Source organism: Polyodon spathula, chromosome 17 (genome assembly GCF_017654505.1).
Source record: "Polyodon spathula isolate WHYD16114869_AA chromosome 17, ASM1765450v1, whole genome shotgun sequence".
Lineage (NCBI taxonomy): Eukaryota > Metazoa > Chordata > Actinopteri > Acipenseriformes > Polyodontidae > Polyodon > Polyodon spathula.
Window position 1 is genome coordinate 70,785 of NC_054550.1, and position 20,223 is coordinate 91,007.

Below are 20,223 nucleotides of genomic sequence, written 5' to 3' on the forward strand. Positions count from 1 at the left end.
TATTCTGAAATAGGCTATTGCTGTTTGGACCAAAGTTATATGGTGTTCTGATCCACATCTCTGAAAGGACAATTCTGTTTGTGGGAAGCTAATTGTTTTGAGTATCCGCAAAGCATGGGATACTAAATTACCCACATCAAACACTTTTGTTTTACTTCAAAATATAATTAGTCTCCAAAAAAAGTAACCATTTATTTATCTAAATATAGCCATAGCTGAATGGCTGCAATTGTAGATCCATTTTTTTGAGCTCCACTTGTAGTTTTTTCAAGAGATACAAATGCTATCTCGTAATAAAGCATGACTCAGTTGAAACAGGCTGTGCGTATGCAGTATAATTACGTTACAAACAGATGTGCTCATCCACAACTGACCTCACATGCTTTGTGCATGTTGTTGTTTATTAATAATATAATATATTTATTTTTTATATAGCACGTTTCATAGTGGACCACCATCACAAAGCGCTTTACAGAGGCAGGCTGTGAACTGTATTATATGCAGAGTCACTTCCAACAGGATACTGATTTAATATCTCATCCACAGGATGGAGTATAAGGAGGTTAAGTGACTTGCTCAGGGTCACAGAGTGAGTCAGTCAGTGGCAGAGGTGGGGTTTGAACCGGTGACCTGCTGGTTACAAGCCCTTGACTTGGACCACACTGCCTCCTTAATGATTTATTCTTTTTTATTTGACTGTATCCTCTTCATGTTGCTTTCTAAAGCTATTTAGACAAGAACCCCCTTGACAGTAATGCACCACCACCCTATTTTGTCAAAGAAAATGCAGCATGCTGCAGACATTACAATTCCTTTCTTTTTTCAGATCCATTTTGATAGCCCTAGGATGCTGTCACTGTCTGAGCTCAATGCTGAAGAGCATGGTGTTCCATAGAGTATATAGACTATATCTAGAAACCACTTCCCTCCCATCAGTTACTTAGGCTAAGCAACAGGTTGTTTATGACTTGGACCAGCACACGTACCTGTTCTGTCAATCAGTAACGCTACATTTACAACAAAGAGATGTAGAACAAGAACACAGAGTAAGATCACACTCATTTCCATACACACAAGAAGCAGTGATCCAATATCTACTGAATGGCTTGAAAAACTCACACTTTTTTTTTATATAAATGACTAATAAGTACAGAAAAAGATCCACCTTGACTATTCTAAACCAACCTCAAGGGCAAACATAGCTCCCATTTTTAAAGTATACATTACCAGATTGTGAAAACTAAAATACATGGATTACACATCTTCAATAATCAATCATGTATTTTTGATGCTTTATCGGATGCTGTTAAAAAAAAAAAAAAAAAAAAAGATTGTACTGGTATCTGTTGATTTTCTATCTGCCGTTATTAAAGACTATAATTTCAAGTGAAGAGCATTTTTTTAAAACAAAATACATGCATGGATTAACATCCAATTCCAAATTAATGTTTTTAGCATTAAAACTTTCTGGATGCTTCATGCAGACCCTTCTTACTAAACATCAAAGGGCAGCTGAATAATACTGGTGCTGACACTGAAGACACTTAAGCAGTACCAGCTGTTTGCAAAAGGCTGCTTTTATTACATTTAAACCCAATGAAGCCAGAGCTGTTCTGCATTACCAACAAGTCCAACCCACATAATGAACCATTATACCTTATTTTCTTAATTCAGATCTAACTTACCCCCACACCAAGGAAGGGTTCAAGTGATCCCCCTGTGTTTCAAAAGAGTGAAGTGAGAGAAGCAGCATATGAAAGAACAACAGGAAATTCAGCACTATCCCAGAAGACTGGATAGTGGATTTCACTGGCTTTCTGCTTCGTCCAACTGTTTTCTCCCTTGTGATGAGCTGAGCAGCTCCAGTAGCAAGACTGGGATCCAAGTTAATGTACACCTGCTGACACCCCGTATTCTCTGCCCAGAAAAACACTTGACTATTTCTAAGCTGTACTGAATTTAAATCTGCTGTTGCCAAGTCAAAACCACATGCTATGCTGCTGTCTTACTGCTTTTAATGATCTCTCTCGTTTTCCATGTGACCATTCCCCTGCAGTCCACGTCACCTCAGACATCCACTGGCTGGACGGGAAGATATACAGTACGTTTCCATCAATCTGACATTCAAGGTCTAGCATCATTGGAGAATCAATTCTTCTAAGTGAATACAATACTAACTCAGGGCTGGGAATAGGACTCTCATTGCATAGCAGTTTGATCCATTGAAGAGTTTACTGTGAGCTTAGTCATCCCAGACCTTGTTACCTGTACACTGTAGTTAATTATGCTCACACAATGGATTACACTTCAATACAATGGGTGTCTTGTTGTCACCCCTGCTTTGGTCATTAACTCAAACAGTTAACAAGGATCCAAAGCTCTATTTTACCAGCATACAGTATGCCAAAGCTCTATCTCATTACAGAATAGGTTCTTTAGGTACTTCTCAAGCTTGATTAGGTCATTAAGATAGTTCTATGTCCCTCCTAGGGTTGGGTATTTCTTTCAAAACCACAATCAGTCTCCATATGCTCTCAATAACAAGATTATTTTAATAGCGTTTGCAATAAAAATAGGCTTGAGCTTCAGTTTTTGATTATTAAAAATAAACTTCTCCAGAACGCTATGGAAAACCGTCCTAAATACAGTTTAAAAAATAATTGTGCGTGTTCTACATTATCTATGCATCTTTTATTTCAGATACTTACTGTGCCAGTCTCTAGCCAGTCCTTCAGATACTGTGCTGTGATGCCTGAGATCTGCTTTCTTAAAGACTCTTTCTCTCCTTCGTTCGTCAGTAATTCCAATGCAATTCTCAGCTCTTCTGTAAGTTGTAAAACCTGCAGGGACCCCAAATACACTGGTGTCCCAATGTCAAAGAGGCCATTGGCATACTCTGCAGCAGCTTTGGAACCTAAAATAACACAAAAAAATATATTTCCTTCTGGATGCTGTAGACAAAACAAATATCATTACATACCCTGTGATGATCATTGGAACGCCACATTCACAGCGCTGATATTAGCACTCTCTTCATGCAGTGTAGTATTAAATATCCACATACTGTATATAGAAAATCACAGCAACTGAAAAGATACTAAGTGTGGCAGGACAGAGTTCCTATTTGTGTAGTGGGTATAACTATTGTAAATACATATTTGTGTTTAAGATAGTGATTCTCAGTTGAAATCCCTGCATGGTGTTGGAGGCTGACAAGCCAGCCATGTGGCTGGAGTCATTAGTCTGATTGTAGGGGAACTGTAAAAAACATTTGAGAAAGTAAGAAATAAATGCATCTATTTTTAATTTGCGGTTAACCAACATCCTTACATCTTTGAATTTGCCAACTGTCACCACAAAACTCTGAGTTACTGGACCAGACTGACATAGTTCCTTTATTACCCTGTTCACACAAATGTTGACATTTAAAACTGTTCCTCCCTCTTTGTTCTTCTGATAGTCAATGGTGTAACAGCTTGTCCGCACTGCACCTGTGTGTTGACATGGGCATTTCATTCTGGCAGCACCTGGCTTCTTATATAGGGTGACATTTGTCAACCAAATGGCTTTTGAACTAAACCCAACATGGGACATAAAGCTTTTTCCTGGATACACACTTAAACTATATATGGAGCAGTCAACCGGTGACTGAAGCAATGGTCCTCAAATCATGAAAGTACATTAGAGATCTGTATTGTGTTGATTTTAATATCATAACTGAATTAAAATCAACCTCTTTAACATTTGATGAGAATACAGGATGACACTTTGTACAATTATATATATATATATATATATATATATATATATATATATATATATATATATATATATATATATATATTTATAAATTTACTGCTTCGGATCATTGCAGTTTCGGGTCCAAACAGTCAATATAGTGTTTCCAAGGTTTCACACATGTGTTAATTCCGTTTTGTTAAACACAGAAGCACAAAGTGTTTTGAGTTACCCACCAAGCACACGCCTGTTTTCTGTTTATACCATGTGTACTTAGCCATTTACTTGTCATGATAGATTTAATTAAGTCATTTATTTTTCTTTTACAGATTAAACATTGAATTCAAAGCTTGGACACAGAATTATGAAAATAACAAACAGTAGGATTTGGAACACCCACACATGCAGTATAAATGTATAAGACTCTCTAGGTGATGACAGGGTATTACTGTTTCTGTTTAATGTTTTCTGTCACATATGATTCGGGTTCATACTTGGGTTCATTTTTCTTGACAGCATCTTGTGCTTATTTAGCTATGCATTTGTATGTTATCTAACACACAATTTGTATTGCAAACGTAGTGCAAATAAATATTCAGGCATTATGATTGAATCTTGTCAACATTTAATATGAAGTGATTTCATACTTCAGTTTTAATCACTCAGCTTAATCACACACCTATTAGGTAATTCCATTTTTTTTTTAATATGGTCTGTAGATGTTTAAAAATATGCTGCATTAAAAAATCCTCCAAATGATATAGCCAGTTATTCATTATTTAATTTTGTTTAACAAGGATTATATCTTTTACACTATTGTCTCATTCACAAGTTGGTCTTTGTAATATATTACCTTATACCTCATGCATTCAAGATTAGTTATATGAGGTATGTAATTTATCAATTTCTTTTAAATTATTTTAGTACCTAATTCCTGTATTTGAATTAGAATACTACCCTGGGATGTAATTTAAGTAATATTTTGGAGACGTGGTTAATGTTTCTCTCCATGTGTGTTTTATAAATGTACCATTTGAGGTTAACCCTGGGTGTGAATTGGGTAAATGCATGTTGCATCTGAGATTGATGAAAAGTAAAGCAGTCATAGCTGCTAGCTCATTCTTACTCTCATCTTTAAGCACTGAGCAGTGCGGTGAATTCTAAACATGCTAGTGACAGATATGTGGGATGCTACTTTGGAAGACCAACAATGTATGCTTTTAAGTCAAAGCCAGTTGTGAATGCTTTCTTGTCTGGAACAGCATAAACAACCTTTGTCAAAGTTCATATAATATGGAAAGTTTTACCCAAACCCTTGCTGATGTTTAGTGTAGGCATGTCACAGTTGCCAAGTGTGTAAAAACAGATATGGGTGTCTCCAGAATCTGTGGGATTATATTTTGGTGATGGAAGTAGAAACACATGTTTTGTTTTTTTTTACTTTGAAAATAAACCCAGTACAAATAAATACAAAATAACACATTTAAAAAATCGAATTATGGTTCATAAGTTAACTGCATTAAAACCGTTGCTAGGCTGATCGAGGAAACAATGAAAATAATAATATATAAATGAATAGTTTTGAGTTATGTATCCATTTCTTAAAGGGGAAATACAGTAAATATATGTATTTATTTATAAAATTTTTAAATTAAATTATTCAAATCGTATGTATGGATTATTTTATTTTCTGTATGCGGTATAATACATAAAAAGACTTATAAAATAAACTTCAGTTATTGGTTCACACTGTACGATCCAATACTGCCACCTACAGGCTGTACACTGCACTTAAATATGTGTCCGTCCCCCTCCAAAAAAAAACAAACAAAAAAAACAGCAAGGAGAAGGTCTTTTTGACAAAAATCTGAACTGTTGCATTAATAAAGGCTTAATGTGAAAAACGTTTCTGAGGAGGCAATCACCATTAGGGTGGGTTTGGAGTAAAATGTGGCCCACACAAAAAGACGGTGAAATAATGTTAGCAGCTTATAATAGTGCTCCAGGAAAGGCTGTCTATATGAACTTAAAAGCGACTGACGTGTTTTGCTTTTATAGTTTACATCATTCCATCTGCTATTTCTAAAATGTTTCTAGAGTACACCATCAGCACTACGTCCAAAACATGATGCCCAAAGAAATACATATCTAAAGAGTTGGAGGAATGATAAGGGTTGATTTAAACTGGAACGCTGAGAACCTTCTAAATATAGCATATGAGCCGATGCAATTTGATCCATTTTTCAGATCCCTGTGCACGGAAGACTCTTTGAAATACCTCTTTAAAATACACAATGTGTTTGCATTGTTCAATTTTCAATCAAATAACTACTGTCTAAAGCAAGAAGAGTTTTGCTGTGAATAGCATTTGCACTCTAGTGAGTCTGGTGGGTGTTTTTTGGCTCATTTCACAAAAATGCCCTCTCACTGAAGTGGTAGCATGGTTAACAGTTTCAGTAGAAATCCTATGGGTAAATTCTCTATTTATAGATCTTTAATTTAGAACAACTCTCAGGTGCTACTTGATACCCTTGTATTAACGGCATATTGTACAGCACTTCCTGAAATGTATCACTAACATGAAACATGCCATCACAAGGAATACATATAGTTGTATTTGTATTTCAGCATTTGTATTAGAGGCTATTTCCAATGAGCAGTCAGACATTTCAAAGTCAAAAAAGATGTACGCTTTATTAGCTTGTTTTGAAAATGCAAAACAAATAGGTTTTTAGAACTACAACAGCCTGGTTCCCTTTCCTGGATCATGCTGTTCTACGCTGGCTTACAAACTGTATTACACAGACTGAGGCTACAGCTTTCAGCCTACTTAAACTAACTTCATGCAGAACTACTGAACTTTGTGTTGGCTGTGCTATTAATATAACCTTCAGTGGAAATCCCCAGTGTGGAATTACTGATGCAAGTGGAAGTTGGTATGTGGATAACATTGTATTTCTTCGCAATGCTCTACATCAAGAACCATATTTGTTTTTCCGAAAGAGGCTTAGTTTTCATTTGCCTTACTTGTTTATTACTGGAAGACTAGATGATGTACTGCTTATGGCTGCTTTTGAAGTAACTTACTTATCAATCCACTATTGTTATGTAATTTTATTTTTTTGTGTAAATTTATCTGAGAAGGCCCCTCTCATCATTTAAACATTGTTATTTTTTAAAGCTGAAAGTTGTCTTCATCAGTCACAGATTATGTAAAATTAACTGAATATATTGCTGATTTCTTTTACTTTCCCAATATTGTCTTTTCTTTAGAGCATATGAAGCAAAACATACCATACATAACCCAGGCCCATATCTAGCATGATATTTGATCATAAAACATTTTAAATCAATTAGAAAGAAAATGGCACCTATTGTACAGAGGTACAGTATACCATAGTTACATTGTAATTCACTAGTTCTATTAATGATTATATCCAATTATCCTGATCCACATGGAAATGAATGACTTACTGATTGAGGTACATGATTTAGTATGTTGCATAATAAAAAGGAATAATAGTCTTCATTTCAGGCCAAATAATAATAATCAGTAATTAGGATAGCATTACTAATTCTTCTGAAGAAGAACACTGCAATTAAGAACATGATGGTTCCAGATTTATACGCTCTGCTGCTTATGCAAGTCAGATAATTATTTACCTTTGAACCTTGGTGGACTGAAAAAATAATAACATTGTTATTTATTTAACATTAACATTATCTTCTAAAAAGTTTTATCATCATACAAAATACTAACACAGATGATACATATGCAACGTGACATTGTTCCAGAAGATAACTTTCCTAATAATGTTTACAAACCTGTCCATCACCCCTCTTCAAACCCTGGAGCTCACACTGACCTCACAAGTATCTACAAAACCAGAGCATCACCCTCTTCCAAACCTGGATCTCATATTGAAATCACAAGTATCTACATGCATTGCCTTTCCCTTAATGTCAAGGTAGTTCCATTTCATGATGTTATGGAGCTGTAACAGTCCATTGTGCGTAAATATCAATAACTGTTTTTTCAAAACAAAACAAAACTTTTTCAAATTTCGTCACCAAATAAAACTGCTGCAATAATGGCAAAGAAAAAGTGCTGTGAGGGGATGTTGTGCTTTAATGTGCGCATTCATTCTCTGTTTGCATTACAAATGATTCCAAGAACTGTGAGCTGCAATTATTCCTGCTTCATACAAGATGCTGTGCCATAAAGGTAATCAAACCCCTCTGGTTAGCCAGACTGTCCTAATTGTTTATTAGTCTATATAAATCATGTTCTAATACCAGCTTTGGCTAGGTTTACTATAATGGAATATTGTACTTTCAATAGACACCTTTAACATTTAAATAATATACAAATAAAAAGACAATAGGGATCCTAATTATACAGGTTTTCAATAAAATTACTTTCTTTCAGTGTAAAGAATGCACTTATCCTCTTACCTGCAATTATGTCATCCATTTGCTCCAAGGCTGCCTCAAGCATGTGACTGGCATCTGAAGACATGGTGGCCATCTACTGCATTTGTTCTGTTACACCTGAACCTGCCCTGTCTGAAAAAAATACATCATACATAATCAAACATAAGACATGATGTACAACAACAAACTGCATTAGCTTTAAATTACAAAAGCTGGTGATGTGTATTTACTGCAGGACAAATGGCATTTAATAGAGAAAAGTGTAAGGTACTGCATGCAGGTAATAAAAATGTGCATTATAAATATCTTATGGGAGATACTGAAATTGAAAAAGGAAACTATGAAAAAGACCTAGGAGTTTATTTTGACTCAGAAAGGTCTTCATCCAGACAATGTGGGGAAGCTATAAAAAGGCCAACAAGATGCTCAGATATATAATGAAAAGTGTTTAATTTAAATCAAGGGAAGTAATGTTAAAACTTTATTAGCTGTGATTTAGTTTGGTACTGTAGTGTGCATACACTGTTTCCTGTCATTTTGTTTGGTCCTGTAGTGTAGAATGTGCAGGACCATAATCTCAGAAAGTAAATACACAGTTATAGTTAAACTTGTCAAGCTGGAACTGAAAAATAGGTTTAATTAACCCTTGCAGGTAAACCTGAACTCAAATAAGACTCCATGCCGGTTTTGTTCTTACAGCCATTTCTCAGCAGCTGAGCTGCCTTACCCCTTAGCTGGCGACTTCGTGGCTCAGCACTATCTCCCATATTTTAAAAAATAACTGCCTTGTCCTAAGTTTTACAAGAGCCAGCAATGCTATTTAATAACATATTACTGTATTTGTACTTTAAGGCTGCCAATATCATGCATAAATACAATTTATTTTGTTTTACATAGCATTTTTTTAAATCATGTGAACCAAACAGAATGATACATACTGTGCATATAGAAAGATTTAACCCTTGTTTTACATAGTAATTTATTTTGAATTTTGACAAACAGGCTGCAACCTGAGAAGAGCAATTCGTTTTAGAGTTCAGTCTCAGTGTAGATCACGATGACATGACACACATTGTATCAGGCAGGATGAGTAAAAACTTGCTTTCATTTATTTATTACTTCTAGTGAAATCTGAGCACATTGATGACACTGATGTTATATAAAATGCACTTAACCAAAACATTTCTCTACAGTAGGTGTGCTTTTGTTGTGTACCATTTGTACACACAAAAGTACAGTGCCTGTAAACTTAGTAGATTAATTAAAATGCATGCTGGATTTGTGGCATATATTAACACTGCATGCTGATTTTCCAAGAAGCTAACAGTAGGCGCCAGGATGGCATCGCTTTGAAAAATAATGATGTAACACACATACTATTACAATTCTACAGTGCTGCAGTTTTAATAACTGGAACAAATGTCTTTTTTTTTTTTTTTTTTTTAAATTCAATACAACAGCACTGTTTTATTTTCTGCCATTCATTATTACCATTCAGTTATGGGGTTTACAGCTCTTTAAACTTTCCAGTTGCACAGACATTGCCGATCAGCTGATATGCGCTTTTATCCAAGAACCTGGCAAGTTACTCAGTCATGCACACAGCGCACAAACGATTACATCTGTGGGTATTTGCTTGTAATATATGAAGCTCAATCTTGGATCACCTTCACAAGATCTCATCCACACTACTGTATTTTTAATTTCCTGCAACTTTAACTCATGAAATTCATGCCTAATTAGAGGGGTAATTGTAAGTGCAATGTCCAAGAATCAAACTGGCGGCAAGCACCGATTTAAGATACTTAACCTCTTTGTAAATATTCATACTTGCAATGTGTGTAAATTACATATGTTCCTTACATACAGTTTTAAATGATATATGTTCCTTACATACAGTTTTCAATTATACATGTTCCTTACATACAGTTTTAAATTATATATGTTCCCCACATACAGTTTTAAATTATATAGGTTCCTCACATACAGTTTTAAATTATATATGTTCCTTACATACAGTTTTAAATTATATAGGTTCCTCACATACAGTTTTAAATTATATATGTTCCTCACATACAGTTTTAAATTATATATGTTCCTCACATACAGTTTTAAATTATATATGTTCCTTACATACAGTTTTAAATTATATAGGTTCCTCACATACAGTTTTAAATTATATATGTTCCTCACATACAGTTTTAAAGGTGCCATTTCTCTGTTCAGACAGTTTGGGCTTGACCAAAAACCCTAAACTGAAGCAGACATTGAAGCTGGAGGAAATGCACATGGCAATTAACTGTGTCTAATGGCACAGCAGTACACATGCTCATGTTCCTACACAAAAGACAACTGTAGCTCAATAGAATGGTGAAAGGAACTTGTGCGTCAATGGTGTTAATTATATGGTGACATTTAGTGTGACACCAGTGAGAGTAATGGTACCATCCTTAGGTCTATAAATCACTTTGGAGCCATTAATCAATTTGTTTTCTGTTGGATATTTGGAAAATTAATTAGTTCAGTCTAGTGACGACATTAAGGTCTTTCCTGCATTTAATACAGAACCCATTTATTGTAAATTGTACAATACCCAATACCCCATGACAAATACAATGACTACAAATATTAAAGAAACATATTAAAGACACTCATGCAGTTTAAGTTAATTTTATTTTTTTGTGTCAGCAGCTGTTTCAATTTTTATGCTGATCACATGTACTCATAATGCATTCACAATTCAAGAGCCACTTGCTGGGTTACAAGTAACTCTAGTGTTTTTGGTGATGTGTTGGGATGCGCACCTCAATATAGTGCATAATGTAAAGAGAATATCGCAATTCTGGGGTGTGCAGCCCCTGGTCAGTTACTGCCTGGATGATTGGCTAAAGCTGCCACAAAGAAGAATAAGCAATTGCTCTCATTGCCATGCATGGGACTTAGAAACTGTAGTGACTGGTATTTGTCTTATATGAACACATCGTAACAAACACTAGTATACTAGTACGGTATTTAAAAACAGGCTGAACACGTTCAGGGTAGCAAATCATTGTAAGTTACTGTTACCTCTTGACTGTTTTCATTATGCGATACAGTACTTGATACCAAATGAGGAGTAAGTTATAAATATTAGAACGCTTAAAGATACTTTTCATAAGCCACATAATGATAGTTATTATAAAGCTTTTTTTTTAACATGACGAAAAATGTTTCTTTTCATTTTAAGATATTTCAAGAGCACAATACGTCAACATTTTCTACTTTCTCACTGCTACTCCCACTATGCTCTTTGTCACCAAACCAGTGTTAATCATGCATCCTGTTTCTACTTGCCCAGGACGATGCACTCCTTGTTTCTCCACCAGCACCCTGCCCTTCTGGTTTTTCAACACACTGTCAGCTCTTCCGTTCTTGCGAAATTTGCTGTAAAATTCCTAAAAATTACTCTACAGTGCCAAATACGCTTGCCCTATTTTATTACACAGGGAACAAAGCAGTAAAAGATACCTACCCTTCATCTTAAGCTTTGTTGAAATGGTCCCCAAAAGGTAGTGTTACGAGTACACATTTTTGGTTTAATCAAATGCTTGAGGATTTCAGCCACAAACAAGAATACCACCCCGTTCCTCCAGAATTTATTTTAATAGAAACATATCCTACAAAACTGCAGTTACAACCCATATTGCAAAACAAACATCTTGAATCAGCCTTTCTCATGGAATGAATGTAACCTAATTACAATACCCAATTAAGTTAAAAAGAAAAAAAAAAAAACATAGAGGAACATTATGTTTGGCTAGTGTGTGGTTTGATCAGCTTGTGCCTTTACACCCAAGTTAGTTTAAAAAAAAAAAAAAAAAAAAAAAAAAAAAAACAGAATACAGCAGAAACACAATAGGTACTGTGCTGATAGCTTCATGACAGCAGGAATGGGTTTAGCTAATGTAAGATGAATGTCTTTGTTTGCTGTGCATAGCAGAAAAGTAAACTATTTTCTCATCAAAAATGAGATATACTGTTCCCTCTCCTACTGCTATTGTAGATTACTCTTTTGTCACTGGTGGCGTTTACATGCACAAGTCATGACAGTTTTCCTCACAACATGTTTGCCGTGCTTTTTAGGAAATGCATTGCTATGCAGTTCTGATTGCAATGCAATCCAATGCAGATTACTCAATTCATAGTCATGAGGAAAATAATCTAAAATATAATTTCTACATTTTGTGAAGTAGTGCTTTATATGTGGTAAATAAACCCGGTAAGTTAGAAAATAAACATCGGCTGTGCAGATGTTTGATATGATGTGCTTGAATAAAGCTTTTGATTTATATCCGATAGTTTGTCTTTCATTTTAATATTGTTAAGTGTCCAAAATGTACCAACGGTTGTAGGTATGAGTATAACCACAGCGGTTCTAGTGTTAGTCCATAAACGTGCAGTGTGTCTGTGTGCGTGCCTGCCTGTGTGCGTGTGTGTGTGGGACAGAGTATGTTTTGTATGGCCTTTCTGCTGGAGATTACGTGAGATTAAGTCAGAAGAACTGACTCTTGACTGCTGAAATCTCGTGCGCCACAAGCACAATTCCTGCTCCAGTTTACATGGGGTTTTCCAGCTATTTGTATCATGAGGAAACGATTGGCCTTGCCCTTAAAGTCGCGCTGCCAAAAGGACGTCCTTTTGCTGTTTCACGATGTATTCGCGTGACAACGTGACAGAGTCATGACTGTAGAGTCGATTTTCAAGTGCATGTAAACCAAGCCATTGTTAACATCCTGACAACTTTTTACAGTAATAACTTTAAACTCTGTTTCAAAGCTCTTTTCAAAATGGCTGCTCTATGCACTGCTTGTGTAAGGATTATTGCCCACATTGTCAAACAGGTTACACAGCAAGAATGATCCATGATGTGGTGCGGAACAGAAAAGCACTTGTTTTGGTATGTTTCTTTTTTGTTTGTTTATTTTTTATTCGCTCTTCCTGCAGTGATTTAGCAGACAGATCTCAAACCCCAGACTTTTACAGTTTATCCTGTCAGTCCTTGAATTTAATATCCTTTGACTGCTGACAATTTATGTTTTGCTTTGTCCTTATTTAAAAATGCAACCTTGCTAGCAGTCAGTATTTTGTGCGACACCAGGATTCACTCTTTAAAACATCCATTAGTACATTTCTTTCATAATGCTAATGAGAAGGGCGTTCATTGTTATGGCATTACACTTATTCAAACAAACAGTCATGTAACATGTTTCAACAGGCAGATTTCCTGTCTGGAACAGACTCTTCAATCTTAGTCACTCTCGGTAGCAAAAACTGTGTTGTTGGAAGTGTGTGTTGTTTTAGAATCTGTAATTCTAAAACAAAAAAGAAGAAAATATGATTGTTTAAACATATTATAATATTACAATAACACATTCAATTAATAAAGTTAATTTCTGAAAATCTGATGAAAAGGCTTAAAAATCAGGACTAGTGTGCTATATATGGTTACGGGTCCCTGTATCACCCGCCCTGCACCTGTCTGAACACACCACGTGGAACTGCCCAGCACACCTCACTGCACCCTCAAGCGTGGGCATTCCTGTTTACTGTACATGTCAGGCTCTGACTGTGTGACATGTGGCAAAGCAGGTTTTCCTGCTAGAAACATGAACCACCTTTTCCAAAGACTAGGGCATCTGGTCACATTTGGTGGACAAGTGCCAGCCACACAGTGGGATTGTAAACATTTCAATGTTTCTGCACTCTTTAGCTATCATGATGATACGCCAGCAAGGATGATAGAATATGTAATTGCTCTTATAAGATTTTCCTAGGTGAACATCCAAATCTGTAAAATAGTTGCTGTTAGCGGCTATGCATAGTATAAACGATTAAATGTGGCAACTAACGTGGTGTGTAACAAACTATTCAATATTTCTAATAAATGATCTTGCTAAGCAGTAACAGCTGCAAACTCTTTTTAATCTACAGCTTTTAGGTGTGCTGTACTCAGCAGGCTGCCCCTTTCAAATCAACAGTTCATGAGCTGGAATCTGTCTGCCAGCTCATTTTAAACTTGAGCTATACCACAGATGTTAACAAAAATGAACATTTGTAACAAGGTTAAGAGACTTTATTTTAGATCCTCCAGTCATAGCATTTTACATGAAATATAAAACACAGTGACATGTCCATTTACCAGTTACCAAAAAAGCTGAACAGTATCTTGTGATGTTGACATAACACATTTGAATGTTGTCTTTTCTTACAGGTCCTCAAGAGCCACCCTAGTTAACAGTACAGCTGTGACACTAAATACTTCTGTATTAAAAGTCACTGGGAATTTGCTCACTATACAATGGTTCTGAGAAGTGATTATTTTGTTTGCTTCAAATTGTAAATTACTGGCATAGCTGCTTACTAAAACACACCATTGTACTTTGCACAGGAAGCCTGGCTTGAAGATTACTGCATGTTTAGTGAACTATTTGCACATTCCTTAAAATCTAAATATTGAATGAAGCAATGATCTATTTTGAGAGCCACTGTATTTCATGAGTTAGGCCTACATATTACATTTTGTAGATCTTTATTTAGCTTGGTTTCACCACTGTATTACAAACAGCTGAACACCATCACTCACCATAAGGGTTCGTTGAATTGAGTCTTTTATGCAATTGACAATTAACAATTTTAAAAAGCCCTGAACTTAACACTTTCTCCTGGTAGTCACCATGGTATTCTGAGATGCTTTAAAATGGAGCTTTAAGGTACAGTAAACATCCTAGTATTTCAATCTGCTCCATAAATCAGACATGACCAATGCCTGTTATTACCAATAATATATATTTGCTCTTAACCTGACACCAGAAGAAAATGTTTGGACACTGAACGTGATACATTTGCATCACTTAGTAAAAGGTGCTGTGACAGCCGTTTCTTCTTTATGATATTTTTGTCGCTATATTCAAATGATACAATCTTTATCAACAAGAACAGCATTGTTAAAGAACCACCAGGTGTCCAATTGTTTATACATTGTTGCATCCTATATTTGCCTACCGTATGCATCGAACACCAGCTTTACAAAGAACTCTATTTACAAAACAGTAGGAGCAGTCTTCCAGAACACAAGTCTTGAAAGTTATCTCAATGACAAAATGTGTCCAAATAACTCCCATGTATTTGCACGTAGCATTATATTCAGCTCTCAGGTACACAAACATTTTGATACTCTTGAGGCAATCACGTTGCTCTCTACTATGTAACAAATTGATTTGCAAAGCTTGTTACTATTTATTTTTTTTAAAGGTAAAAAAGCAAATTTATCTATCTTAAAAAATATGAAACAAACAACCGTGTCTGCTTAAACTGCCTTTAATTAAATACCTGCTGTGTTTATTTCTAGTTTTTCAGGTGTTTTTTTCCACTTTGTAGTAATGGACTTTAAACATAATTTGGAATTATACACAATCCCAGCCATCACTTACTGTACATTTAATTGTATCTTAGATAAAAGGAAACTGTTCCTGGGTTTCTCCTCCATAGAAAACCAAGCAAATATATACACAAAAAAATACCACTAAATACCTCCAGATCTCATAACACATTTCCATAAATAATGCCTGCAGCCTTACACGGTCACCTCCACTATCTCAGATGGCAGTTCTGGTACGGCATAAAAACATCATTGGAGAAAAGTGCATGAAGTGGAAATAATTTTCCAGAGCAAATGTCAGATAACATTTAAAGAAAACATAACAGGATATACGGGACCATTATTCTGAGTAACTCGTCAGTTCCTAACTAAAGCTACAGTTTGATTCCCTGAAAACATTAATAATTGATGCATTTTGTAAAGGACTGCATTAGTGATTTTCACAGATGTTACCAAACTTATCCTTTGATCGATGTGAGCATGTTGCCTGCAGCAAAGCCCAGGCAAATCTTGGTTTAGAAAGGCAGTTTAATTAATAAACACAAGTTTCTTCTTAAAATGTAAAACATATTTGCTGTAAACTGGCAAACCATAACAATATTCACTAAGTCAAATGAATTTCTTAAAAATAACATTTTTAGGTATATAGTTACACAATAATAGTTCTCCAGTTTACAGCAGTTATGTCGGCATAAAATAGCTACTGCTGTGGTAATATTTGTATGAAGATCCTAGGAAGCAGATCCTACAGTGTATTCAATGTACATTAATGGTGGCAGATCTACATAATGCCATAGTTTATATCATTAAGACGTTCAGACTTTATGTAAGTAAAACAGGTTTGGTCTTAATTTAACATTTGAACTGGGTCAGTATTCATCCACCACTGTTCAGCACAGACGAATAGACTTCCACATGGTACTGCAACTAATTGCTAGAGAATATATACATATTTATTTACTTAGTCTTTCTATGTAACTTTCATAAAGGACACTTGGTAGACTAAAGCTTTATCTGCCTTTAAACAATTTAATACAAGGCCTGCTAACTTCCCAGACTGTGAAGTGACTGTAAAGGCATACAAATACAATTACTCTTATCACGAAAAGCAATAGCAGTGTATGGCACAAGAGCCAGCTTTGTGTCATTGCTAAACCACATGACCTCCAGTATAATGCCAAATGCTCTAAATAATCAATATCAAACTTGCGCACAGTTTCTCCATTTCACTAGATATAGTAAATATGAAGTGTGATTCGTACATAGCAGTTTTTAACCCAGTGATATCCTTTAATACAAAAAGAAAGTTCAGTATTCATTGATTTAAAAGAAGATAGTTATGCTGTCTGTAATTTAACATCACCAAGAAAATTAGACTTCCTGAACTCATGCTAGCTTCCTACAAAACGATCATGCATCAGTTCAGGAAATTATTTCAGCTTTTTCCAACCATGGACTGATTTTTACACTATACAGTATGCCCCATAATACCCAACACAATACTTCAGAGAGATTGCCTATCAATTAAGGCTCCATCATGTGTTAAGTAGACTGCCACTGGTTCTGCGTCCTGAGCTGAAGGCTAGGGTGCTAACGAAAGTCAAGGTCAACTACCACACTGTACAGCTTTCCTCCAGAGGGCACTACTGCTATTAGAAAACCATTTTTTCCCCTTTTTTCCCTAAAACCTACATTTACCTTGAACTTATAATGATTTGTCAGCTACCCCAACTTCCACTGAGAACATATTCACTCTATTTATTACAGAATGCAGTTCCATCCCAGGTCAGTAACTCCAGGTCTTTTGCACAATCTTGAATTTCCAGATCAACTTGTCGTCTATCTGGCAGCGTACTACAACTTTTGTAAATCTGACAGGTTCAGACCAGGAGAATCAATCAACAGTACAAGAGTAAAAACCATTGAAGTTTGATAGAAAATAAAAAATCAATACAAAAACTAGTAGGGTTACCACCACAGTTTGGCTGTCAAAATATACATGTAGTGCATCATCTTCTATCATGTACAAAGTCGAAGAATAAGTCAACTCCCTGCCACATCCTTCAAGGGGAATGATGCCCTGCAGGGCAAATTATAGTAGCATTGAAAACAGACTGCGTTTCAGTACATGATAAGCGCAGACAGTATGGGAAATAATATCTTGAAACAAATGTCGTTGCACAGCTTCATCAAATTTGGGAAAGTGCTTTCCAAGATTTAGTCCCAACAATCCAAAGTCAATTAGAACACACATATATTCTAATACTCTTAAGAAGTTGAGGTAATTAGAAGTTACATCACAATAACATAGTGATATGGTAAAAATGTGCCTCCATGTATTCGGACATATCACATGTACAGAACGTGTTAAGAAGAGAAATGTAGATATGCTTCAGTTTTTAAATGCCTACAATAGGCAAGTTAAAATTAGGACATTTTTTTTGACAAAACAAAAACAGCTGAAGCAAAATAGAACCAATGATGAGCTTTTTTTCTATTAACATTTTAAATGTACTAGCAGACTGGACAGTATTAAATATTCAATACCAAAAACACGTAACATGACCTATAATACTCACAATGGCAAATGGCAAACAATGGCTGTTCTTGTGCAGCCAAGCAACTGCTGAATCAACAGCTGTGTGTAAAGCACGGAGTCCTCCACAACATGAAGCATTGTCTGTTTCTGCCCACATGACCAGAGTGGGCTGTCTATGAGGCCCCAGTCATAAAGACATGCTGCACACCGACCGTGACCAGTACGATAGCGACTGAGTAAAGTCCAATCTTGGCGTGGCAGGTCAAAGCCGGGCGGGAGGTCTGTTGGGTCAGCAATGAAGAATTGGTTGTGAGTGTTGCTCTGGAACCACTTCTCTTGCCACTGGGTTGTTGATGACCAATCAGGGTCAGGAAGTAACAGCCAGACTGGACATGGGGAGCATTGGATCAGCCTTTACGTGGTGCTCCCTGTCAGTACCTTGGTACTGCTAATTGATCCAACCCTGCTGACCGAATCCAATCAATTTTTCATGGATCCTGGTCACTTGCGACATGTAAGCCACGATGTGGCAGGATCCTCCGACTTTCAAGCCGTTGGATTTGCACTCCGAGTTTTTCAACTCAACGTCGAAGGCTTATCACCAGCCAAGCATACACTGATCAGAAGACAACAGCAATTCACTATTACTGAATACTTTCTCATAGTTATACAGTTATTTAATTGCATACAAATCTAAACTGATGTGCTTTAGTAACATGCTCCAGGGCAGCGTGTATAGATCACCAAACTCCTTACTCTATTTTGTCTATAAGAATTATGCTACGAGACTTGTTTCGACTAGAACAGGTGTTAATTGCCTGCCTTAAAGCTATTCTCCGCTTGTTCATATCATTACCGGCTAAACAAATTATACATACTGTTGACAGTACTGTCCCTTTAAGGGACTGGAGGAAGTAGTGGAAAGTGACAGGTGTTAGCAGATTTCTCTAGCCCCCATAGAATTGTGTCAATAGATTTGTCGCCTGTGTAGATCAAGATAGGTGAACGCTTGATGTTTCTGAACAGTCTTTACCTGTAATACAGTTAAAATGTGTTTTAAAAGAAAAATACAGTTTTATAAGGTTACTTTTAATCAAGGGTTTCGTGTATTGAGCAACGCAGGAGGCTGAGCATATTGTAGAAAATCAGTGGTGTTAAACGTGCTGTTTTATTTTGCTACAGAATTAGTTTGTTCTTGTTTTCAATATTTGTTGCAAACTGCAGCAGAACTCAAGGCAATGCTTGAGAACACAGCGGGACTCGGGCACATGGGTATCGCGCATCCACGTAGCTTTGAAAAAAACTGCATCTGCATGGGCATGCGGGGATACAGAATTACATGGGGTACAGATATCTGCGCAACACACGTACATAATTTCATACCGTACAGGAACAGTTTTCAAAACGCTTCAAACTTGAAAGGAAGTTCACAGAGACACCAATCAGCGGCTATAGTAATTTTTACAAATAAAAGATTTAAAAATAAATGCTTGTCGTTTGAACCTTTTTTGAACTATGAAAACTAAAGACAATGTGTTTTATATATATATATATATATATATATATATATATATATATATATATATATATATATATATATATATATATATATATATATATATATATATATATATATATATATATATATATATATGTATGTATACACACACACCTTTATTTTATTTATACTTGAACTCTGTTAAAGTTCCCTGGAAAACGGCAAATTGTTTGCCATAATCAAAGCATAACATTTAAATTTATCACGAAAGTCGACATTTACAGGAAAAAAAGCAATATATAAATGACCTAGCGTGTTGATCACTATTAATTAACTTACCTTTTTACTTTCTGTTCTTTAAATCAACTTTAATAACAGCAACAGCAGACAACTGATACAAGATAAAAAAACAAAAAAAAAACAAATAAAAGAACAATCGTGTGCAGCTGAAGTTTTGTTTTTGTCTGCAGCTGCTGTAGTTCCGCCTGTCAGTATTCCAGTCTGTAGCTCCTTATTTCTCGTCCTACTGCGAATGTTTGTCGCCATAGTTCGATAACAGTGAAGTCTGTTTTAAATCACCTGTCATGTGATTAAAGA

At 35.7% G+C, this 20,223-nt stretch overlaps 1 protein-coding gene across 13 annotated transcripts in view; it reads right to left on the reverse strand.

Moving 5' to 3' along the window:
- LOC121329731 (liprin-beta-2-like) overlaps positions 1–20,223 on the reverse strand; it is a 50,088-nt gene extending 29,865 nt beyond the window's left edge. For 3 of the 13 annotated variants that reach the window (XM_041275450.1, XM_041275445.1, XM_041275447.1), the window contains exons 1-3: positions 19,966–20,220; positions 8,194–8,304; positions 2,709–2,914 (exon numbers count right to left, since the gene is read on the reverse strand). In XM_041275450.1, the coding sequence (XP_041131384.1) occupies positions 2,709–2,914; positions 8,194–8,266 (279 nt within the window). In that variant the 5' untranslated portion in view covers positions 8,267–8,304; positions 19,966–20,220. Of the gene's footprint in view, positions 1–1,227; positions 1,304–1,685; positions 1,847–2,708; positions 2,915–8,193; positions 8,305–19,965 lie in introns of those variants that run through there. The other 10 variants (XM_041275456.1, XM_041275455.1, XM_041275444.1 and 7 more) reach the window with 6 other exon arrangements.